The 25,489-nt window shown below is 42.0% G+C and overlaps 1 protein-coding gene across 1 annotated transcript in view; it reads right to left on the reverse strand.

Annotated features, from left to right (window-relative positions):
- The window catches only part of NHEJ1 (non-homologous end joining factor 1), a 118,828-nt gene extending 98,407 nt beyond the window's left edge, over positions 1-20,421 (reverse strand). Inside the window, exons 1-4 of the mRNA XM_063428557.1 lie at positions 20,157-20,421; positions 16,850-17,059; positions 12,228-12,366; positions 11,839-11,897 (exon numbers count right to left, since the gene is read on the reverse strand). Of these exons, the coding sequence (XP_063284627.1) occupies positions 11,839-11,897; positions 12,228-12,366; positions 16,850-17,059; positions 20,157-20,342 (594 nt within the window). The 5' untranslated portion in view covers positions 20,343-20,421. The remainder of the gene's footprint in view (positions 1-11,838; positions 11,898-12,227; positions 12,367-16,849; positions 17,060-20,156) is intronic.
- Between the last annotated feature and the right edge of the window lie 5,068 nt (positions 20,422-25,489).

Raw genomic sequence — 25,489 nt, forward strand, 5'->3', positions numbered from 1 at the left:
TATATTGAAATATTACAACATTGTACAATTTGCAAGACATGTAAGTACCCCATGTAAGCTTCCAGCCCTGAATGTTCTGGCACACTGAGTAAAAGAACTCCTTAAATATAGTGCAATATTTTTTTTTTCTTATAGTGTTTTCATCCCCCTTCTACACGCACCATCTCTTATTTGAATTCTGTCCTACAGTTTGCTTATATTCTATCTTCTTTTGGTGGGGGGGGGGGGGGGGTAAGGGGGGGGAATAGCTCAATACTAAATGACAATGACAATACTAAATGACAGTTCAGCCATTTAAACATGCAGAGATAGCAAAGGATGGACTCCCATGAAAAGCAAGACAAACAAGAACTACATAGACTTAATGTCATGCCTTAACTATGGTATCCTCTTACTTCCTGGTTCCACGGAGCTTAGCCACACCCCTTTATGACACGGTCTCCTTATTTAATCCGACCGCACCAGCTGATCGACGCTGGATTATTGAACTACGTTCCGTACTCACGAACCGGCTACAACATCGTTGTGAAAGCCTTCTGTTACCGGACCGGACTGGAAGACTTCAAGTTCCCTTCACCTCTCCTCATCCACGACTAAAGCTGAACTCTCTCCATTCAGGATAACCGCCTCTGAGGAGATCTCGGGAACCAGTGTTCTATGTGCCGGAAGCTAAGTAAAACCTCTGTGATAAGCGTTGTATCTCAAAGCTGTTATTTCCTGTCTCCAAAGTCCTTCGATAAAACAAACCCGTTACAGCTAACTTCAACTCATACTTTATATCAGTTAGCTGCATCTGTCTTGCTTCAGTTAAAGCCTATGGAACAGCTATTGTAACTTCTTATCACCTAAACACTACTAAGAGACTCTTTCTGATTCAGTGTCTGCTAATTACTACCTTTTACTACTTAAAGCTACAGTGCCTGTAATTGTGGACTTCAGTTATCGTTTACTACTTAAAGCTACAGTGCCTGTAATTGTGGACTTCAGTTATCGTTTACTACTTAAAGCTACAGTGCCTATAATTGTGGACTTCAGTTATCGTTTACTACTTAAAGCTACATTGCCTATAATTGTGGACTTCAGTTATCGTTTACTACTTAAAGCTACAGTGCCTATAATTGTGGACTTTAGTTATCGTTTATTACTTAAAGCTACAGTACTTGTAAATTGGAATCAAAGTCAATACCTTTTACTTTTTTTAATAAATATTCAAACTATAAGAAATCTGCAGTTGTGTTCCTTCATAACAAATGTTTAGACGTGACAGAATAATCCAGCCATTGTAATGGATCCAGCAGATTTCGATTCTACGATAACTACGCTGAATCAAAGAGTTGATACACTAGCCCAAGGTGTGCAAGACCTGCAAGTTACTAACGAAAGAATTCTCACTTTTGTCAGAGATTTACAAACTCATACTCCTCATACCATTCTGCACTCGGCTAGCGATCCTGCTGTATGTAACCCTGAAAAGTTCTCTGGAGATCGTTCTAAATACAGGGAGTTCCTCAACTCTTGCAAACTATTAATTGCTTTGAAACCTAGATCTTATCCTACAGAAAGAACTAAGGTTTGTTCGGTTATTTCCTTTCTAAGAGGTGAACCTATGTCATGGGCCCATTCCTTTCTGGAAAACGATGACCCCATCTTAGACTCACTGGATGAATTTTTTGAAGCCATGTCTCTTCTCTATGAAGATCCTAACAAACAAGCAACAGCTGATTTAACAATCAGAACTCTACAGCAAAGACATAGACCCGTTGAAGATTACATTGCTGAATTTAAAAGATGGGCAGTAGAAACGCAATGGAATGACATCACATTGCGCAACCAATTTCGAATTGGTTTATCTGAAGCTGTAAAAGATGAACTATCTAGAACAGAACTCCCTACTACTTTGAACGCTCTAATTCACTTATCAATCAGCATTGACAGAAGATTAAGAGAAAGAAAGGCCGAAAAAGCCCTCTTACATTCTAAAGACCGCAAACCTTTCACTCCCTCAAAAGCTCCTGAAAAGACTTCCTTACCAAGTGAACCTATGGAAATAGGGGTAATAAGAAGTCCTCTCACTCCTGAAGAGAAGAACCGAAGACGTCAATTAAACCTATGCATGTATTGTGCTTCTCAAGATCATTTGGTTCCAGATTGTCCCTTATTGAAACGGACAAAGGCTGGTAGGCAAGCCTATACCTCTGCGATCTTCAGTGCACTCCCTTCTACACCAACCACTCAGTTCACTCCTATATCTCTTATACTACAGTGGGATAAGGTGAGAATTATGACTGAAGCTATCATCGATTCTGGTGCAAATGGAGTATTCATCGATTCAACCTTTGTAACAAAGAATAAAATTCCTTGTGTTCGAAAAACCATTTCTGTTCCTATTAAAGTGATTGACGGCTCCCTTATCTCCTCGGGACCGATTCTTCATGAAACCATCCCTCTAAAGGTAACCACCAATCATATTCATACTGAATTTCTAGTATTTGATGTTATTCCATCACCTCTCTATCCCGTTATAATAGGGATCAACTGGTTAAGGAACCACAACCCTCAAATTTCTTGGTCCCCTTTCTCTCTCACCTTTAACTCACATTATTGTAAAGAAACATGTCTACAGCAAATTCCTATTCTTCAGATCTCAAAAGAACCAACTATACCTTCTTGTTATTCAGACTTTTCAGACGTATTCAATAAAAAAGAAGCTGAAACGCTCCCACCTCATCGTTCCTACGATTGTCCTATAGACCTCATACCTGGTGCCCCAGTACCTTTTGGGCACATCTACCCTCTCTCTGAGGCTGAATTGCAAATTCTCAAAGAATATCTGGATGAAAACCTATGGAAAGGGTTCATTAGACCCTCTAGTTCACCTGCTGCCTCAAGTATGTTTTTTGTGAGAAACAAAGACCAGACTATACGTCCTATCATTGATTACAGAGCCTTAAACAAAATAACAGTTAAAAATCGTTATCCTCTTCCCCTCATCAATGAACTTGTTGAACGATTGAAAACTGCTACCATCTACACTAAGCTTGACCTTCGCGGGGCATATAATCTCATCAGGATAAAGGCTAATGATGAATGGAAAACTGCTTTCCGAACAAGATATGGCCTCTTTGAATATCTGGTGATGCCTTTTGGCCTCTGCAACGCCCCTGCAACTTTTCAACATTTCATAAATGATATCTTTAGAGACCTATTGGACGTCTGTGTCATCATTAATTTAGATGATATTCTCATATACTCCAACACTCCTGATGAACATAGAAAACATGTCAGATGGGTGTTATCCAGACTCAGAACTCACAAACTATTCGCTAAACCCGAAAAATGTATTTTTCACGTCAAAGAAATAACCTTCTTAGGTTATGTTATTTCCCCTCATTCAATAAGTATGGATAATTCAAAAGTCGATTGTATCATCAACTGGCCTGTTCCCTCTACAGTAAAAGAATTACAGCGATTTCTAGGGTTCGCCAACTTCTACAGGAAATTTATTAAAAATTACTCTGAGATAGCTCACCCACTCAATCAACTTAACAGTAAAAAACATCCCTTCAATTGGAACGAGAAGGCTCAAACTGCCTTCAATGAATTAAAGAGAAAGTTTACAACAGCTCCTGTTCTTCAACTTCCAAATCCTTCGATCTTTATGTCCTTGAAACGGATGCTTCGGAAATTGCAATTGGAGCTGTCCTTTCGCAACACAAAACTCCTCACGAACCTCTTCATCCTGTCGCCTTCTTCTCACGATCATTATCTCCTGCCGAAAAGAATTATCCTACAGGGGAAAAATAATTATTAAGTATCAAAGTGGCTTTAGAAACCTGGAGACACCTTCTTGAAGGTGCTCAGAACTCTTTAATTGTATATACTGACCATAAAAATCTCGAATATCTTCACTCCAATAAAACACTGTCTGCTCGACAAGTAAGATGGAATCTCTTTTTTTCCCGGTTCAACTTCCAAATCGTCTTTAGACCTGGGTCTAGAAACAAAAAGGCTGATGCCCTTTCCAGGATCCACAAAGACACTATAATTGAACCTCCTCCACCTACAGTCATTGGAATTTTATCTTCTCTTATTGACGACATTAAAGATCTCAGTGAAGATGCTCTTGAACTTCCTAAATCAATTAAATTATCCAAGAAAAACGGTCTCTACTATTTCAAAGACCGGATTTACGTACCTCCCTCTTTCAGAATTAAAGTACTCGAATTTATTCATGATTCTCCTCTGGCAGGTCATCCAGGTATAAAAAAGACCCTTGAATTGTCTAAAAGATACTATTGGTGGCCTCGTCAAGACCAAACTATTGAATCTTATGCCAAATCTTGTTCTGTATGCCAAAGATCCAAACATGTCCATCATCAACCATTCGGTCAATTATTGAATTTACCGATTCCTGAACGACCTTGGCAATCCATTTCTATGGACTTCTTGGTGGAACTACCTCCTTCTCATCATCATACCACCATTTTAGTGGCAGTAGACCGCTTCACGAAAATGTCTCATTTCATTCTTTGAAAGAAGTTACCCTCATCCTCTGAACTTTCAAAAATATTCCTTGACAACATAGTTAAACTTCATGGACTGCCAGACGAAATCATTTCAGACCGAGGAACTCAATTTACCTCCAAATTCTGGAATGCATTATGTGCTACTCTTCATATCCAACGTAAACTATCATCTGCATATCATCCTCAAACAGATGGACAAACAAAGAGTCAACCAATGCTTAGAGCAATATCTACGATGTTATTGTTCTCACTTACAAGACGATTGGATAACATGGTTACCCATGGCAGAATTCGCATACAATAACTCTTTTCATACCAGCAGCAAAATGACTCCATTTTTATCCAATTATGGATTTCATCCCTCCTCATTTCCTGCTCAGACAGTTTCTTCATCTAACCTCTCCGATTCGAATCAAATCTCTCATATGTCCTCTTTATTCAAGAAATTGCATGAAAATCTAGAATTGGCCTCCTCCAATCAAAAGAAGTTTTTTGATACAAAAAGACACTCTTCACCTTCTTATGAAATCGGTGATCTTGTCTGGCTTTCCTCAAAGAACATCTCTACAAACCGTCCATCAAAGAAGTTAAGTTCCCTTTATCTTGGTCCTTTTCCAATAATATCGGTTATCAACCGTAATGTTGTTAAATTGAAACTTCCACATACTTTGAAGCTACATCCTGTTTTTCATGTGTCCTTGCTGAAGCCTCATCATCCTGACCCTTTCCAAAGAAATGTCACAACTTCTCCTGATCCCATATTGGTCCAGGGTGAAGAAGAATACGAAATTCAAAGTATACTGGATTCAAGGATCCATCGTGGCTCCTTACAATACCTCATCAGATGGAAAGGATATGGAATTGATGAAGATACATGGGAAAACTCCTCTGTCGTTCATGCTGACAAATTAATTTCCAAATTTCACAAGCGTTACCCTTCTAAACCAAGTCAATAGCACCCAGAGGTTGCTCATTAAGGAGGGGGTACTGTCATGCCTTAACTATGGTATCCTCTTACTTCCTGGTTCCACGGAGCTTAGCCACACCCCTTTATGACACGGTCTCCTTATTTAATCCGACCGCACCAGCTGATCGACGCTGGATTATTGAACTACGTTCCGTACTCACGAACCAGCTACAACATCGTTGTGAAAGCCCTCTGTTACCGGACCGGACTGGAAGACTTCAAGTTCCCTTCACCTCTCCTCATCCACGACTAAAGCTGAACTCTCTCCATTCAGGATAACCGCCTCTGAGGAGATCTCGGGAACCAGTGTTCTATGTGCCGGAAGCTAAGTAAAACCTCTGTGATAAGCGTTGCATCTCAAAGCTGTTATTTCCTGTCTCCAAAGTCCTTCGATAAAACAAACCCGTTACAGCTAACTTCAACTCATACTTTATATCAGTTAGCTGCATCTGTCTTGCTTCAGTTAAAGCCTATGGAACAGCTATTGTAACTTCTTATCACCTAAACACTACTAAGAGACTCTTTCTGATTCGGTGTCTGCTAATTACTACCTTTTACTACTTAAAGCTACAGTGCCTGTAATTGTGGACTTCAGTTATCGTTTACTACTTAAAGCTACAGTGCCTGTAATTGTGGACTTCAGTTATCGTTTACTACTTAAAGCTACAGTGCCTATAATTGTGGACTTCAGTTATCGTTTACTACTTAAAGCTACAGTGCCTATAATTGTGGACTTTAGTTATCGTTTATTACTTAAAGCTACAGTACCTGTAAATTGGAATCAAAGTCAATACCTTTTACTTTTTATAATAAATATTCAAACTATAAGAAATCTGCAGTTGTGTTCCTTCATAACAAATGTTTAGACGTGACACTTAAAGAGGAAATGTGAGTTTTGTTTAAATGGAGTTATTCTTTTTATGTGATGTTGTTTTTTTTTAGAAATGGAAATTAGAATCAATTTATATTGGGTCAACTTTATTTTGGATCAACAGAAGAAACAAAAATGTGTAAAAGGCTGAACTTGATTTACTTTAGCCATTGTGAGCTTATGTTGATATATTGCCTTTATTATTTATTTTAATTGTTTTTATTATTAGTTTACCTTTATTATTTATTGTAATTGTTTTTATCTGTAAATAAAGTTTTTAAATCCTCAAGATATGTCATCAATTTCCTGGTACGCTAAAGAAAGAGTAACGGTCTTAAATCATACGAAACCTATATATTGAGCCAACCTAAGCTCCTATTTCGTGTGTCCAATTCTTTGTGTAAATGTGTGGAACATTTTTTAAAATAGTATTACACTATTTGGATATTTGTTTTCTCTTGATTTTTTTTCTCACCATTTGGGAAGAACTACCACTGAATACTGCAACTATAAAGAAGGGGGTGTTCCTACTACCAGAGGTAGGGTATTTGCTCTGGGAAATGTGAGTGTGCCAAAAATTACTACTTACTAATTGGATTGTAAAGGGTTTTACACTATTTTGGTTTATTCTGGTTTTTAAAAGGGAAACACATATTGGACCACTGTTTGCCCTATTTGTGTTAAACAAGCACTTTACTGGTTTTATATATTTGTTTATATTGCTGTTATATTGCCACATCCGTTTTCTAAATCTATTGTACATGGTAGGCATTTAAAAGGGAATGCATTGTATTAAATACAACACTGCAAATGACCAATAACACGTATTAACCTTTCATTGTATTTGTTTTGTTTTCGTGTGATAGGCTGCGAGAGTCAGCTGACATGCTCAATCTATCAACGCCATCCAAACATGGATAAAGTGGTATTGCTAATTTAGAAGTGGAACTAACCGGTTAGCAATCGGTGAGCAGGGGATTGGGCCATGGAGACCCGGTGGACCTCTGCAGGCAGATTTAGGCAGCCCCTTCACCTGTGAGTTTTACAGTTTTTCACAGACTTGCTTTAGTGATCTGGTTACGCTCGTTTGCTGCAGCCTAACTAACTTTAGTAAATAGTTGGGCTGACAATTATCAAGTTTTTATCTCTCTTCCCAGTATGAATGAAGGCTTCTTTTCATGCATTTTTGTGGCAAAATCTATAGGGGCCTATGAGATTTTACACTACAAAAAAATATGAATTCTACCCCTGTGAGACTCTTTAATAGTCTTGGTAAGTCTGCATTTCAGAGCCAGGTATTCTTGATAAAGAAGAAACGCAGAATAAAAAAGCCACAGAAAGATTACATCGTAATGCAACAGTCGCCCAAGTAATAGTATGCACTGTGAGACTGCCAGCTCCCCCGCAGTTACCAAACCTGTGAGATCCTAATGATGTATCCACAAAACAAACAATTAGCAGGAGCATAAAAAAACACAACTACAAAACATGTCAAAATAAAATATAACAATATTAATAAAAGGGTGCGTATGGAAAACCCAAGCACATAATTACCATTCACATCCAATTGACAGATACTTGCTTCACAAACAAAAGACGCAACGATAAATAAAGCAACAACAAGTCCGACTCCCACCCCGACATCAACAAACCCACACTCCATCCAATCGTAAACAGGTGATTTGGGGACGGAAGTGTAAATTAGTTACAACTAATTGAAACATTTTTGGCTGTCAATTCTGGCTCTGCCTGCAAGAAATTTTTTATTTGTTTACTCTCAAAACAAGGTTTTCAATTTCTCCCAGGCCCACACACACAAGAGTCCGACGCTACAGAGCGGAGTATTTCTTCCCTATGCATGGCTCATTGAATATACATTTTCTCATCAACAATTAGTTTCAACAAGTCACTTGTCAATTGTATTTAGTATCTATTCAAAGAGATCGCAAGCTCTTTAGAGCAAAGTTTATTTTTTTTTCTCTCATTCTTGTATTTAAAGTGCATTCAGTAATTTTTACATATAATATAAAAGCATAAAACACAACAGCCCACAAATAAAAGGTTCATAATAAGTGTTACAAATACTTCTATTATTCATTCATTCATTCATCATACTCATGGTCTCAACTGCGACATTTTAGCATGAAAGAGAATCTACAAAGCAGCATTAGTTATTAAAACCTTATATTCAATGTATGCTGCTTGTGGACATGCATACTGTATCATTTATATATGTGCAAACTATATATATATATGTATAGTGTAGTATATACTAGACATGTCCATTCATTCATTGTATTAGTTTTCAAGTGAATTGTTTTGTTTGAAATGATTTGATTTGTCTGAAAAACCTTTTCAATACGTTTTTATTGGATAAATAGCTTTTTTAGGCTTCGTGTTTCGGAGTTAGGTTTTACAACTATTTGCCTGTGAGAAAAATCTTTTTCCCAATAAATCGATTTGTTTAACCCCTTAATGACACAACTTCTGGAATAAAAGGGAATCATGACGGAATATATCCGTCGTCTGTCCTTAAGGGGTTAAAGACTAAAGGTTTTTTCCTAAGTGGAAAACTTTATTTAAAAATGGATGCACATCTATGCATAGATTGCATTTGATACCAATATGCTAGAAATTATAATTAGCAAATGTAATCTATTATTTCACTTTATTGTGCAGGTTATATTTACAGCAAATATATAGATTAAACTTTATAGCTGATCTCTTGCAGCTTAGGGCTTCAGACCAGGTACTGTTAGACACTGATAAACATACGCCCTCTGCATCATGCACACTATTTTATACCTTTGTTGCAATGTCTCAAATGTTCACATATGTGTATTTGCTGTGAATTTATATAAAATGAGTAGATAAACTTCAGTTACCACATCTGTGCATGACAGGTGCACTAAAATTAAAATATTCCCTCCTGGATTGCAAAAAAGTATGTGTATTTTTACAGCATTTATAAATGGTTTCTCTTTGCACGTAATCTAATAATAATCTAACACCTTCCGTTATGATCAGCTCAGGCAGACACCTTAACAAACTTATTAGTATTTTGCATAGAAGTGGTCCTTTGGCTTATGAGCGATTTTGGGTGGATAAGTGTTTGTTTAGGTTTTCTCACGGCCACAATAAGCCTACAGCTGGGCCCAATGGAGTGGTTTAACCTTCACACCCAGTTACACCAAAACAAGCAACAACTATAACAGGCACTCTAAGCAACAAATGAAAGAATAAAGATGTGAAGTGTCGCTTATCCTTTTTTATTTATGAGCATGTCTGACCTATCCATGTCCTGTCTGGTGGGATTCTCCTAGCTACAGTATGCAATATACATCTCAAACAATATACAAAAGAACAGATGTGTGTCAATGCACTAAAAATTGCAACAGAAAGTTAGATTTACGTACTCGCTAAAATTAGAACCCTTAAGTTAATTAAGAGTGTCACACGCAATTTCAATATATTTTTAAAATGTTTACCCTTGAAGGGAAAGTCCAACGTGGATTTACCAACTGTTGCATGCATTAAATAGATACCTACGGATGTTTCTTTTTCCGACAAATCTGATTTCCTCTAATTCTGTCTCACACCAGGAACTGCTTTATAGAGTTGTATTTGTGTGTAAGTGATCTGTGTTATATTGGGCATATATGTGCAAGCAGGTTGTGGTATTGTGAGCTGTGTATGTATGTGGGCTGTGTATCATGTGTTGTTTGTGAATATTGGCTGTGCGTAGGGGGCTACTTGAAGGAATTGAATGTGTGGGGTTGTGTATGGTGTTTGTGGGGGCCTCATACAAAGCTGTATGTGTTTGCGCATGGGCTGTTTAAAGTGTTTGTGTTTCTAGGGAGTAGCTTCTTTTGTAGCTTCCCTGGAGTCCACTTGGCTGGTATAGGTCAAGGGCATGGAGGCTGCTGTGGACTGCTCTCCTCCAGAACATATTCCCCTTCACAGGCTGCAATCATTGCTAGTACAGTCCCACTGTGATCCCTGCTAGGCCAACTCCCGAATAGATCATCACATCTCCCCAGCCTGTTTGGGTCTGGCAGCCTTGTGTGCCGTGACCCCTACCTGATGATTATGGGGACAACAGGAGAAACCAGAACATATAGTTAGGTTGTAATTTGGATTATATGAGAACACAGGGGCACAGAATGTATGTATATTGTTAGGTAATTAACAGTGAGTTGGAATGTCAAGTCAGCAAGTAGAGATGATTCCACCTAGCAGCTGTCTTTCCATTAAAGAATCAGTATGTTTGAGGGGTTCTTAAGCAAAAAAAAAAAAAAAAAAAGGGTAACTTTGCATGTATTACAACTGAGAAAAAACACAGGTCATATGCATGGTCCACGTGGCAGTTACTGAGAGTGAGGTCTTCAATTGGCAAACTGTAACAGCCATCAGCACAGTCTGCCTGTATATTTCGATCCCAGCAACTTGGTTGTGCCTGTCAGTGTATGCTGTCCCTGCTAATATTTTGCACTCGGCTACTATTTGCTGGATTGTCTCAAATGCCTCTTTGCTCAGCCTTGGGTCCTCTCTGGTGTGATGTTTCATGTAAGACTTTTCTTACAAACATCAAACACTGAAAAGGGTACCTAACCCAAAACACTGTCAGCCAACATGTGAGAACATACAGGCAGGGGCACATCTCAGCTTCACAATTTGTTTGTACACACTCCTACCTACAGGTGTGTGCCAATTCTGTGCTGTGACAAGCCCTGCTCATGTCAACATGTGAAATTTTACTAATGGCAACATTCTGCACGTAAATGTTTAAAAGAAGATGACCTCCCCCTCTCCCTCCCAGTACTTGGACTAAATGGAGAGGATAGCACAATACACAGATACATGGCTGGAGAGGGAAATCCTTTTAAAGAGACAAAGAAGAAAATATCACGGATTTTAATGGCCATATAAAAAAAAGTATGCATTATCTGGGAAATCTAGTATATTATCATTCACAAAATCCAGATCAGCAATAATATTTATAAAGAAATGTTTTTTTTTGTTTTTTGTATTTTTTAAAAAAGGATATTTTTAGTTTACAATCCCGTAGAGAGATGCAACAGAGCAATATATGGGTTTTTGTTTGGATGGGGTTAAAACAAACAGTTATGGCCCATGATCCTGAGCTGGTGAACAAATGGATTTAGGCAATCAGTGCAGCAAGCCTTTATGTTATGCTTTGCCGAACAAGATAAACTTTCACATGGATGCAGAAATAGTGAGCAATTTATAGCGATGAAACGGATAGAAAGAAAGAATAATATCTAAACTGATATGATTTGCTGCAGCCTCTGTTAGCAGAGGTAGGAGTCACAATGGAGTGGACTGCGTGACATTATGGCTGTTTGTGTTCTACGTTTATTGTAAGTGTCTCACAGTCCTGCAATACCTTAACTACCTACCATACAGTGAGAACACCAAGCAAGTTACTTACCCTTGTGATCAAAAGAACCTACCTGTGTAAGGAAAGACTCATTAAATGATATCTCATCAAAACTCTCTGTTTTCAAACGACCTACAAATCAAACAGATGTGAATAGTTATATGTAAGGCAAACCTCAACAATCTGGCTCATATACTTTGCATATTCCATACAATCCTTAAAGGGACATCCTACACTCTTTTTTTTTAACAATGTAGTACATATACCCACCAAAGAAAAAATGCATGTATTGTTTCTGCATGTATTGTTTGGGGATATATGGAAAAACTATAAATTGCAAAGACATGTTACTGGCCTACAAGACACTGTCTAGACGTTGCATCTGCTTACAGGGCTCTGCGTGGTGTTCACCCTAGTAAATGGGGGAGTTACATGGGTTACTGGTGACAGTTAATAACTTACCTAGGGTTAGCACTGCTCCGCTTTCCTGATAATCCTGGATCTCGGCATCCTTTCTCCCCAGCAGGTCTCGCAGCTCCTGGCACTGCTGATCAAGTGCCTCAGTCATCGACATCAGGGGACGCAGCAAGTGGCGGCAAACCTAGAGGGAAAAAAAGCCAGGGAAATGAGGCTCTCTTTCAATGTTTCATATTGAAGGTAACAAAGTTACTAAATAAATAAAACACCCACACACTTTATAAAACATAAAACATGCCCTTTTTGTTTTAGTCATAGTTTTTTTTGTTTTTTTTTTATTGTTTTCCTTTGGTGATAATTTTAAACATAGACAAAGATCCAGTTGACACAGCGATATCTACAGTGCTGTCTTTGATATAGCTGTAATCGATCAGTAGCTTTGCTCACTGTGAAACGTAATAAATGATGAGTAAACTGCACTCCAACCTAATTAGGGTACAGAACCATGCACTGGTTGGATATATGTTTAGCAGACACACAGTGCCCTCTAGTGCACATATTACAACATGAAGCAATGTTAAAAGTTTAAAGGCTGCTCTATTTATGTGCAACATAAATCCACAGATAGATCGTAAATTCTAGCTTATACGACTAAATCGGCAATATAATAAACTACGAGGGGGGGGGCGGAGCCTGGCACTGAACCGGACCGGACGCCATTTCTCCCAGCTCCGTTAATGAAAAACGAAATCTAAGTCTAATCTCGGCAACTATCTACCATTCGACCCTGCAAACACCAGATATTGCCGGGGGACATCCTGCAGAATCCCCTGATGCCCTTCCAATACTCCCCGAAACACCTTAAGGCGAAACGCAAGACCGGGGCCTACTGCAGGCCCACAGACCGCGGCCTCGAGTACCTCTGGAGCGGGGATCTTGCTGGAGACGCAGTGGAGTGGTGGTTGCCACATACAGCACATGCCTATTCACCCATGGGGCGCAGGAACCAGAAACCTACACCAGGTAATGCCCCAGAACAGAGGGATATTGGAGCTATGCTCCAGCGGCACACTCCAGCCAAGATGGCGTCCGCCGAAAATCATACTCCACTAGAGGCTCCCCACACAGCTGCACCTATCACACCCCAGACCCAGAGCCCAACAGAGGACATGCAGCAACAGCCCACAACTTCAGCAGGTGCTACTGAGCCTGCAACCAAACAGGACCTCCAAATCCTATACACAATGCTGCAGGATATTCAAAGCCTCCTCACTACTGACCTGCCCATTCTAAAAACGTCTATACAACAAATGACAGGCAGAATAGAGACAACTGAAACAGGTATTAAAGAGCTCCGACAAGACACCTCTACCATGCAAACAACTATACTCCACCTACAAGCAACCCAACAGGCGCTCTCACTACAAGTGGCGGCGCAGGAAGACAGATACCGCCGCAACCACATAAAGATAAGGGGCATACCGACCACCGTCTCCCAGGAGGAACTACCACATTATGTGAGAAGGCTGCTGGCCTCGGTGTTGCCACCCGCTACCGCGAAAAAAATCACCGTTGCTGGGCTATACCGCATACCGACGCCCACCACAACCACTCCTATAATGCCCAGCGACGTCATACTCCGCTGCGCACTGCCACAAGATAAGGGGCAAATAATGGCAGCGGTGAGAAATAAGACCCCACTTGCATTCGAAGAAGCGCAATTGTCCTTCTACCAGGACTTATCCAAAGCCACACTTCAACGGCGAAAATCCATGAACCCGGTCACCACCCGACTGCGGGCAGCAGGAGTACCCTACAGGTGGGGAACGCCACGAACCCTCCTCGTCTCCCACAAAGGGACCGTACAAAAACTGAGCGCTGGGACTGATATTCCTGCGTTCCTCGCAACACTGGACATACCGAATGCAACGACAGCCCCAGCGGGATTAAACCGCGCCCACGGATGGGACCCATCCAGCGTGGTACCATTTGTACCACGGACTGCAGCAGACCATCCGCCCGACACCTGACTGACAGGGAAGCCACCAGCTCCAACCCAAACCCATTGGAGAGACTCACCGATCCAGCAGCCTTAGGCTGCAAAGTTGTTAAGTTTAAATTTTGATTCACAGTTATTGCCTTATTTTTTCGTTTGTTAATGTAGACTCACTTATACGGGGACACAAACACTGACCTGGGTCTCCAGGCTCACTATATCATGACCATGCACCCGCGAAGCAGTACCACATAAGGCCCTAGTCCGGTTCCATAAAGCCACGTACAACTCGCTACTGCACCGCAAACACCCCCCCCCCGCTACCCCCTTGGTTAGGGGCAACACCTCCACCGCACGGCTAAGCCATGCACGAAGGTAGCCAAAGGTAGTCATCTCCACCATTATGGAGGGCAGCACACACTATATCGGCACCCAAGTGCAGGAAACCACATGATTTAACCCTAGACCCGCGCATGTTTCCAAACTTGCTCACACATGAGCGAAAACGACCGACTTGTAAACCCCTATATTGCCTTAGGAACATGCACCTCATGCACCACCCTCCCGGGGCTTGAACAAGACAACACCAATATACCATGTACCATACACGCTAATAGCCCACTAGGGACCCACCCATGATAAACAAAACAAAAATGTGCATAATCAAGATCAATATATATGTGTAACACGTACAGTTTCACACTGTTTACTCTGCTGAAAATGTCAAATATACGTCTCTATAATGCAATGCACAAAAAAAATAAAGAATTAAAAAAAAAAAAAACTACGAGGACAGTATTTGCAGTGGTTGTTTGTGTTCTCACTTGCGCTTACAATACTAACAATAGTAAAGACAAAAAGGAATTGAGGGCAGTGGGCACATCCGAAACATGCATTTAACAGGAACACTGCTGCCATAGTGACCAGCATTCATACATAATACAGATTAAGGAGCAGCGCACACATAAAAAATGTTTTTAAACATTTTATAAGGCTACTTAAACTTACCTATCTCAGCAAACAAATAGGGGAATTCAGTTCCACCATATGGCCATATTGTTTTAAGCCTACCACTACTTCAGAGTAGGGATGCACCAAAATAAAAATTCTGGGCCGAAACCGAAAATTCAGGATGCCCTTGGCCAAAAACCAAAACCAAAAATGACTTTTTTCCCCAAATGATTTTAAAAACATTTTTTCCCTATAATTTTATTAATATTAGATTTTTAAATTAATTTAATTAATCTAATATGAAAAACTTCCCTTCTCTTTTAGTGTCCCCCCCCCCCCCACTTAATGTTCCTCTCTCCCCCCTCTAGTGTTCCTATCCCCTCCTCCCCAGTTCCATAGTGTTCTTTTCTCCCCTCCCCGTCCCAGTGTTTCCCCCCTCCCTCCCCTGGCCCATAGTGTTCTTCGCTCCCCTCTCCTCCCCCAGTGTTCTTTCCCCCTGTCCCCTGGTGTTCTCCCCCCTCCCCTGTCCCCTGGTGTTCTCCCCCCTCCCCTGTCCCATAGTGTTCTCCCCCCGCTCCCATGTCTCATAGTGTTCTTCCCCCCCTCCCCTGTCTCATAGTGTTCATCCCCCCCACTCCCCTGTCCCATAGTGTTCTCAGTCCCCCCACTCCCCTGTCCCGTAGTGTTCTCCCTCCCCGTCCCATAATGTTCTCCCCTGTCCCGTAGTGTTCTCCCCCCTCCCATAGTGTTCTTCCCCCTCCCCTGTCCCAGTGTTCTTTCCCCCCCTCCCCTGTCCCATAGTGTTCTTCCCCCCCTCCCCTGTCCCATAGTGTTCTTCCCCTCTCCCCTGTCCCATAGTGTTATTCCGCCCCCATAGTGTTCTTCCCCGTCCCATAGTGTTCCCCCCCGACCCATAGTGTTCTTCCCCCCCTCCCCTGTCCGATATTGTTCTTCCCTCCCCTCCCCTGTCCGATATTGTTCTTCCCTCCCCTCCCCTGTCCGATATTGTTCTTTCCACCCCTCCTATTGTTCTTTCCCCTATCCCATATTCTTTCCCCACCCCTGTCCCATAGTGTTCCTTCCCCCCCCCGTCCCCCGTTCCCCGTCCCTAAAAAAATGTAAAAAAGAAATTCAGCAAATTTGACCCGTAAGGATAGGCCCATTTTCGGACGAAAATTTCGGTGCATCCCTACTTCAGAGTACCTCAATATCAGTGGGTCCTACACTAATTCCAATGTGGGAGATAAATTAAATAGTGCTAAATAAGCTAAAGCAAATTTTAATAATCTGCTGTAACAGCATTGTGAATATATATACATATATATATATATATTGCAACATTCATGTGATTAAAAAAAACTTAAAAAATGCAGTGTCACAACTAAACAATTAAAGTTATAGTGCTTAGATGTATATAGTCACAATGCAGTTCATATATCTGCCGTATGAAAATTATAATTAAAGTGACATTACTATGCAAAACCTCCTCAAATATATACACCTGTGGTTACCTCCTTAGAGGCCCCTTTGGAGGTGATCACAGGTATATATCTGAGAAGGTTTTGGATTATCCAGAATTCACTGGCGGAGACCACCAGTTCTACTCTCATCCAATGAATTTAGTCCAAATAGCAAATAAACTGATCCATTATAAAGAAGACAGAGTGTCCAAGCGCAGGTGGGATTGTCACGAGGCTAGCAGAATCCAGAGTTCTCTCACCGTGTTCACACTGGCCTCCTTGCAATGGAAATCCCAAACAAATGGAAGCCCAGAAAGCTGACTTTTCACTTTCAGTGTTAATGTTCCGTCACTCCAGCAACAGGAAAAGCCATTGGCGGCTTTATCCTCCGAGTTCAACAGTGGGAGCATAAGCTGAGACAGATGTCCAAGGAAAGCCGAAATTGGGGCTTTCAGACGTTTATTGAGCTCCTGTAGAGACAGTGAAATGAACATCCCATTACCAAAAAGGAGCCAGTCTCAGAGGCCAAGATCTGCTCAGAGTTTTTATCTCTTTTCTACTAATCAATTAACATAACGTATACACTATCCTGAAATCATGTGATCATCAATTCAGGGCGAGGGGACGTGTTACTGAACCCACATTGCCCTCCAAAAGAAAGCATGAACGTTTACAAACACACGGTAGAGATCGAATGTCCAGCTTTTTATGGTGGGCCTATGTTAACGGGACCCTCTAAGCATCATCATCAATGTAACTTAATGCAATGGCTACAATGCAAGGAGTCTAGAAAGGTAATGAGTGTCTGAGAGTGTTGGGGACAGCGTTTCGTTTGACAGAATACAGCGGGATGGCTCCCAAACACTACCGGCCCCATAACCTCCACAATGTATTAATTATTAGGCTTAGAAGGTCCATCTATCAGGGTCATTCACTTAAGTGAGAATTCAAAGTGAATTTCAAATGAAAGCATGGTAACTGGAGAATATTTCCAGTTTGGCTTTTTTGACCTTACATTTGAAATTCCCTTTGAATTCTCACTTTTGTAAATGACCCTGTAGGTCTCCATGACAGGAGCATTTCAAGCTATCACTTCACTCATTTAATGAACAAAGGATTAAGTATTTTCTTTTTTGTAATTCTTTATTTTTGTGGGAATGCATAGAAATTGCATTACATTTAGTGCTGAATAGATATTAAACAATAAAAAAATATTCGGTGTGGATTATAACAACACAGGTAATATGTTAATATCATGCTAAAGTCCATGTTTGGTGAAACTTTGGGCTGGAGGTAGCTTGCCAGGAGCAGGATGCGCCCGATCCATTAACAGTATAGGGTATGTCAGAATTAATTACTTAAGGCACAGATAATGAAGAACTAATGCTCAGGCGGGAGAGCTGTCAACGACCTAGGACCCTCTTATTGGTTAGCTGGTATGTATGTAGGCCTGGTAGGTCAGCTTTGGAACGTGCCACTGTTTGCTTGTGCAAATTAGAGGGAGCCGTGCACGCCCCTCTAAAAATTGTGTGGGGGGGATATTATCTATGCAGGGTGTCTGGCTGTTAGCTTACAGAGCCAATTGAGAGGTGCGAGTAATTGTAAACTAAGATACATTGAAAATAAACTTAGCGGTCATCCTGTAAATGAGTCATAAGAAACATGAGGTTGAAACAAAACATAGGTATATAAAACATGTAGTTGCAGCATATCGACAGCCGTTGACTTCAGGCAGGTGGGTCAGAGGTGCTCGGCCCCAGTCCCCTTGGTACGAAGGGCTTGAAGGGCTTCGGTCAGCACCCCAAGAGACTTAAAGAAAGTGGGAGCCTCGGATAGGTGTAAGATAGGGTGCGTCTTGCCATCCTTTTCCACCAGCAATCGGTGTGGGCCCCATTTATAGGGGCTGGAATTCTCTTAGAGCTGTTGCGTGACTTGCCTAAAAGACCTCCTCCACCTCAGGGTGTGCCTGGAGTAGTCCCTGAAGAATGCTAGGTGTGCCCCCTCAAAGGGTACCATGGGAGAACCTTTTGCGGCTCCCATGAGGACCCTCTGGTCAGAGTCTCGAACAAACTTTATGAGCACATCACAAGGGGCTTCCTTGGGTGCTTTGTTAGCCCTTGGGAGGCGAAAGCAGGAATCAACTCCCAGCTGCTTCACTTGTTTAGGCAGAAGGAGAGTGGCTATGAGCCGTCAGCAATAATGGGGTAGCTCAGCATTAGTGATTCGGGTATCCCTCGGATCATCATTTTGCATGCATTGCCCTGTCCTCCATATTGGCTAATTGTGCTGTCAGGGAGCTGCATTGCTTCTGCATCGAACCCAGGGCTGCATCTGTGGCCGTTTGAGCCACACTAACACCTTGGACAGTTTCTTTGACTGTAGCCACCCTGCTGATGAGCGTGGAGACTTCCTCCCGTACCTGCTCCATGTCGGCGTGGAACATAGCTTGAATGTCCTTCATCAGAGCATTTATGTCGGCTTTCATGGAAGGAGCAGCATCCTCTATCTCCAAGGGTGCCATAGGCTTCACCCATACCTGTGATTTTGCAGGTAAGTCGGTCAGTAGGCTGTCGTCATCCTATGAGCCTCAGCCCGCGCCATCTTTGAGGGCAGGCCGCATGGCCATGCGCATAAAAGACCTGATATCTTGGGAACCCGGCTGGGTTCCGCTCAATACTTTTTCGTCTTCTTCCCCATGTCATAGGGTACACGTGGAGCTGTTTAAGGCTTGGTAAGTGTGCCTCTTTTTGTCTGATATCAGCGGCTATCAGATTAAGCAGAGGGAGCTGCAGTAAGATGTGTCTTGCTCTCCCAGGCGCTGGCTCCACCCCCCAAGATTAAAGGAACACTATAGTCACCTAAATTACTTTAGCTAAATAAAGCAGTTTTAGTGTATAGATCATTCCCCTGCAATTTCACTGCTCAATTCACTGTCATTTAGGAGTTAAATAACTTTCTGTTTATGCAGCCCTAGCCACACCTCCCCTGGCTATGATTGACAGAGCCTGCATGAAAAAAAAACTGGTTTCACTTTCAAACAGATGTAATTTACCTTAAATAATTGTATCTCAATCTCTAAATTGAACTTTAATCACATACAGGCTATTAACATAGCAGGGGATAAAATCTTAATTAAACAGAACTTGCAATAAAGAAAGCCTAAATAGGGCTCTCTCTTTACAGGAAGTGTTTATGGAAGGCTGTGCAAGTCACATGCAGGGAGGTGTGACTAGGGTTCATAAACAAAGGGATTTAACTCCTAAATGGCAGAGGATTGAGCAGTGAGGCTGCAGGGGCATGTTCTATACACCAAAACTGCTTCATTAAGCTAAAGTTGTTCAGGTGACTAAAGTGTCCCTTTAAGTATTTTCTTGTGATAAAGTACCAGTATTTAATCTGCTCTGAGAACAGGAAGGGTTAATACTATTTTAATATGTAGTATAATAGCTTTCCCCTCTCCCCCCCCAAACCAAAACGATGTCTGCTAAATAATGCATTCCATAGGCTAACAGTGGGTTTCATGCAGTCACGTGATCAATGATTAATTAAAGAATAATCCACACCTACCTTTGCCCTTTCTTCTATGGTCTTCACATCTGCCTCTTCACACCAGACACTGCTGAGGTCGGACAGGAGCAGGGCATAGGAGGAGTCTGTAAAATGAACTTTCCCCAGGAAGCTGTGCTCCCCAATGTGCATTGATTTCCAAGGCTGTTTTAAAAGGTGGGCATCCATCTCGTGTGAAAGCGTCATATCCCTCTATTCACCTGCTGCAGAAGGGAACGCGATAGGCTTACAAGGCAGATTATTTTGTGATATTTTGTCCCACTCTGTTATCATCTGTCATAAAAGCAGTGATCAAACAGAATTTAAACTTGTACATGACAATCTGTTTTAAAATGAGCAGAGTACAGATGGCTAGCTCAGTTGACAGAGTATGATGTTTGTACAATGACTAGTATATTGCTGTACGTGGAGAAAATATAATGCATTGATTAGCAAAGTCGTGTCTGTTTGAAACAGACAGAAAAAGACAAAATGCGCTCACCTTAAAATCACTGATTAAATAGAGCATCTTGAATGAATGAATTTAGAAATATCAAGTTAAAATGATGTATTAAAGAGTAATACTATTTTATTGTTACACTGTAAATTTTACTTTAAGATCTGACAGTGTTTTGGTGTGGAGGTGACTATTTTGGAATTAGGGATATAACAGTGCACCATCCTTAGTCAATCAGAGTCTACGATTTTCCCATCTTTCCATTGTGCAGGGAGCAAGAAATAGTTCCTTAAAAGACCACTATAGTCACCCAGACTACTTCACCTCAATGAGTGATCTTGGTGCAGTATCCCTGTCCACTTAACCCTGCAATGTAAAACACTGCAGTATTAACAAATGGCAAAGTTTACATTGCATGGTTAGATCCACCTCTAGTGGCTGTCAGTATGATAGCCACTAGAGGTGCTTCCACTGCAATGACTGAGTAAAAGTTGGTCACGTGATGTGGAAGCCCGATAGGAAAGCATTGATTCAATGCTTTCCAATGGGGAAAATGGAACACGCAAGTTGAGCTCACCGCTCATGCGCATTGGGTGCCCGATGCTTCTCTAAGAGGAGCATTGGATTGGACTTCGGCAGAGGAGGCCATGCCTCTGCCATGATGTCACAGGACACGGAGAGGTGTTTTAACACTGGAAAAAGCTAAATCTTTATTTTATTTATTTTTTCTGCAAACTAGAGGGAGGAGGCTGAATACAGCTCGGGACAGAGACACTATTGAGTTAGGAATACATATTTGTAGTTCTAACGCTATTGTGTTCCTTTAAATGATGCCTGTCTCATCTGTACAGTTAAAGTAAAAAATAAATTGTAATTTGTAAATGTGGTCAGAAGATATTTAAAAAAAAGAAAAACTCAAACTCATGTCTTTACTTTAATACAAATCTGAAAAAGTACATATACTACAACAGGGTCCTCGAACTCCGGCCCCCCAGATGTTGCTGAACTACAACTCCCACGATTCTCTGGCTATCTATGTAATTCAAAGAATCATGGGAGTTGTAGTTCAGCAACATCTGGGGGGGCCGGAGTTTGAGGACCTCTGCACAACGTATTTCCTAAAGAAAATCTTATCTAATTTTTATTTAAGAATTATTCTAAATAACACTTTCTAATCCATATATTTGCTATAAATGTCCTTAATGTTAGTGCTCACTGCAGTATGTGGCATTCATGTGCTGCAAGGTTAATTGATTAAATAACTCTTCCTGTGCTGCCCATAATCAATATGTTTAAACTCTGGATTTCCAGGAAGTTTGCTAGTTGGGGTAAACCAGTCTGCAGTAATCTCTATCATTAATTATTACTCACTCATTATGCCACATGCAGAGTATTATATCTACAGCACTGACTGTGTCCTGAACTAATTCTATTAACTATCAGACCCCCAGCACTGACAACCCTCTGTCCTCTGCTCACACAACACTTCCCCTACCTGCTGCCAACCAGTCCGCTTACTAAAATCTTCCCCTTGGAAACACGTGGAAACATTAGTTCCGGAGAGGTTAATAGCACCATCTAGTGGTAGATTTAGAAAGCTGTATATTCCTCTTATTTCCCCTCATTCATTCAAGTCATTAAAGCTGAATGAGTCCTATGTGGCCCTTTCTCTTATTTCCTGCCTCCCTTTCCCAGTGTCTCTGTGGTAATTTGAATTCCCTGCAAATTATTGTTCTATGCAATATTTTATTTTCTCGCAACCTAGAAAAGGGTAAGAACACAACAGGAAGGGCAGAAAGTGGGGACAGCAACCAAACCACAAGGTGGGAAAGTAGCAGAACAGGAAGTGAGAGTGGAGTGTGGCCCTTTAAGAGATTGCAAGAGACATGTTTGTGAAATAGAAGTTACTCCGGGAAGCCATATGATTTACTGACAAGATGTGTTTTGAGGGACTTCTTAAATGACTGACGACTAGGGGATAGTCTGGTGGGGGTAGGCAGGAACGGAGCCGCTAAAGGAACGGAGCTGCTCATGAGAAGTCCTGCAAGCGGGAGTTAGAAGTAAGCCTACAAGCAATGCATTGGAGAAGGTAACCAGCAGAGCGGAGAGATTGAGAAGGGGCATACCTACGAATATATATACATAATCTAACAGGGGATAAAGTTGTTTATAGTTTTATAGGTATATCTGTTAAGGGGATCTGCCATGCGTTGGGGTCAAAATGGGCACTGTAAGAGCCCTGTAATATTACTTGGACACACAATGGGGAATCCAGTGATGGCACGGATCCAGTGATGGCCATACCTGGAGGTAGTGATGTTGGATCTTTTCCTTCCAGTGCTTAGAGGATGTCACATGGGAAGACAAAAACTGCCCATTACAGCCCCCTGAGTACAGCTCGCAGTTGGTGCCGGATCCCCTCAGGACCACAGGGAAGTCACCGTTACTAAACATCTTAAATTTCAATATTTGCATTTGTGTGTGTCTCTGTCAGTGCTTGTATATGTGTGCGTTTCAGTCTGTGTGTCTATTAGTGTGTTTGTATGTGTGAGTCTGTTGTGCCTGGAAGTGGGTGTGCGTATGTTTGCCTGTGCATCGCTGTGAGACCTTTATGTGTATGTTTTTCAGTTTGTCTGGCATTGAGAATCACGGTATAAGTGTATGTATGTCTGGCCGTTTGTTATGTGTGTGTGCAGGTGTGTCTGCGTGCTACCTCTACCCTCTTTCATACATATATATGTGTGATTTTTTTGAATTTTTTTTTATTGCTAACTGTGATGAGTGAGGGTTGGCTGTGCATTACTGTGTTTGGTTGAATGTTATTGTGTACGTGTTGTGTGTTAATTGTAATGTCATTAAAGGACCACTATAGTGCCAGGAAAACATACTTGTTTTCCTGGCACTATAGTGCCCTGAGGGTGCCCCCACCCTCAGGGACCCCCTCCCGCCGGGCTGGATGGAGAGAAAAAGGGTTAAAACTTACCTTTATTGCAGCGCCGGGCAGGGAGCTCTCCTCCTCTCCTCCTCCTCTCCTCCTCCTCTCCTCCCATTCGGCTGAATGCGCACGCGCGGCAAGAACGGCGCGCGCATTCAGCCGGTCTCATAGGAAAGCATTATCAATGCTTTCCTATGGACGCTTGTGTGCTCTCACTGTGATTTTCACAGTGAGAATCACGCAAGCGCCTCTAGCGGCTGTCAGTGAGACAGCCACTAGAGGATTTGGAGGCTGGATTAACCCATTTATAAACATAGCAGTTTCTCTTAAACTGCTATGTTTATAAAAAAAATGGGTTAACCCTAGCTGGACCTGGCACCCAGACCACTTCATTACGCTGAAGTGGTCTGGGTGCCTATAGTGGTCCTTTAAAAAATAAAATTACAAAAATGTTAATACAGTAGTTATCCGGTTCTGTTCTGTATCTCAAGTATCAAATCTGTTGCTTCTTTTGCACCTTGGCTATAATTTTTGTATATTTGCCACTTTTTCAGAGAGGCAACATATTTACCAATCCATTACTTTTCAGAATATTTAAATATCCCCACCCAGAGTCATATAGGCACACACACAGCCATAAATACAGTCATACAAACACATATACACGCAGTCATACAGAAACACAGGGGGGCGTGGCCTGACTGTAGGAGCGAGCGGTCGCACTAAACGAGAGCTCCGGGCTACAAACAAAGAAATCTGGGGGATACAACTAAAGAAAGATCCCCAACTATTCACAGAAACCCTCTGAATGCTCCCAACACTATGGGGCGGAAAACAAAGAAAACGATCATGGCAAAACCTACTCCAGGACTCACAATCGGAGACATGTGGAGACAAGCTCGAGGCCCAAGTGCGTCCAATATGGCGGCGCTCCATGGAGGCTGTTCGGATTTCTCCGACGACCCCTCTGAAGACGACTTTCCACTAACTCCCACGGTGGCACAACCCCCGCAACAACACAGACCGGACCCGGACTCGGCTCCGGTAACTACAGCGGTCCTAAAGCAATTACTCACCGACCTCCAAACGACCTTACAGAAGGACATAACAGCGGTACGGGGAGATCTGAAAGGCCTGACGACCCGCATGAGCACCCTCGAAAGAGCCTCCTCGACCCAAAACAAAGAGATTGGCGAGCTTCAGCGGGCGGTGAGTGACTTACAAACACAACAACGTTACTACGAACACCGCCTCGCAGAACACGAAGACGCCAGGCGGAGAACCAACCTGAAGATTCGAGGGGTTACGGACACAATACCTGATGTGGAGCTCCCACAGGTAGTTGACCGACTGCTAGCAACCATTATGACAACCTCACACGCTAACGGCATTCGCCCTGACCGCATCTTCAGAATCCCTAAGCCGTCAAACGCACCAGCAATGGCAACCAGGGACTTAATAGTCACTTTCCGCACCTTTCAAGACAAAATTTCAGTCCTCAAAGCTTTAAGGGGTAAACCGCCTCTCCGATTCGAGGACATGACGCTCAGCTTCTTCACTGACCTTTCGCACATGACCCTGGCATGGCGGCGCTCTTTCCGACCGCTTACCGCACTGCTCCGACAGCATAACTTTCAATACCGCTGGCGGCCCTCACACACGCTCACGGTCCGCCAAGGAATGGACTACCACAGAATACAGGACCCTACCGACGCGGCGCAATTATTGCAGGCTCTGGGCCTACCCCCGGACTCCCTCACCCAGATGGGTCAGCACGGTGCTGCCTCGCCAACACATGCCTGGGATCCAACGAGAACTATCCCATTTGTGCCGCAGGGACTAACACCCGACCCCTATGTCGCGGTCACTACTTGAACACACAATCGGCCACATACCGTTAATATTGTTCAGGGGACAGTTTCAAAGCCTGAGGTATCCAGGATACCCCAGCCCAGTTGGAAA

The sequence above is a fragment of the Pelobates fuscus genome, chromosome 8 (genome assembly GCF_036172605.1).
Source record: "Pelobates fuscus isolate aPelFus1 chromosome 8, aPelFus1.pri, whole genome shotgun sequence".
Taxonomy (NCBI): domain Eukaryota; kingdom Metazoa; phylum Chordata; class Amphibia; order Anura; family Pelobatidae; genus Pelobates; species Pelobates fuscus.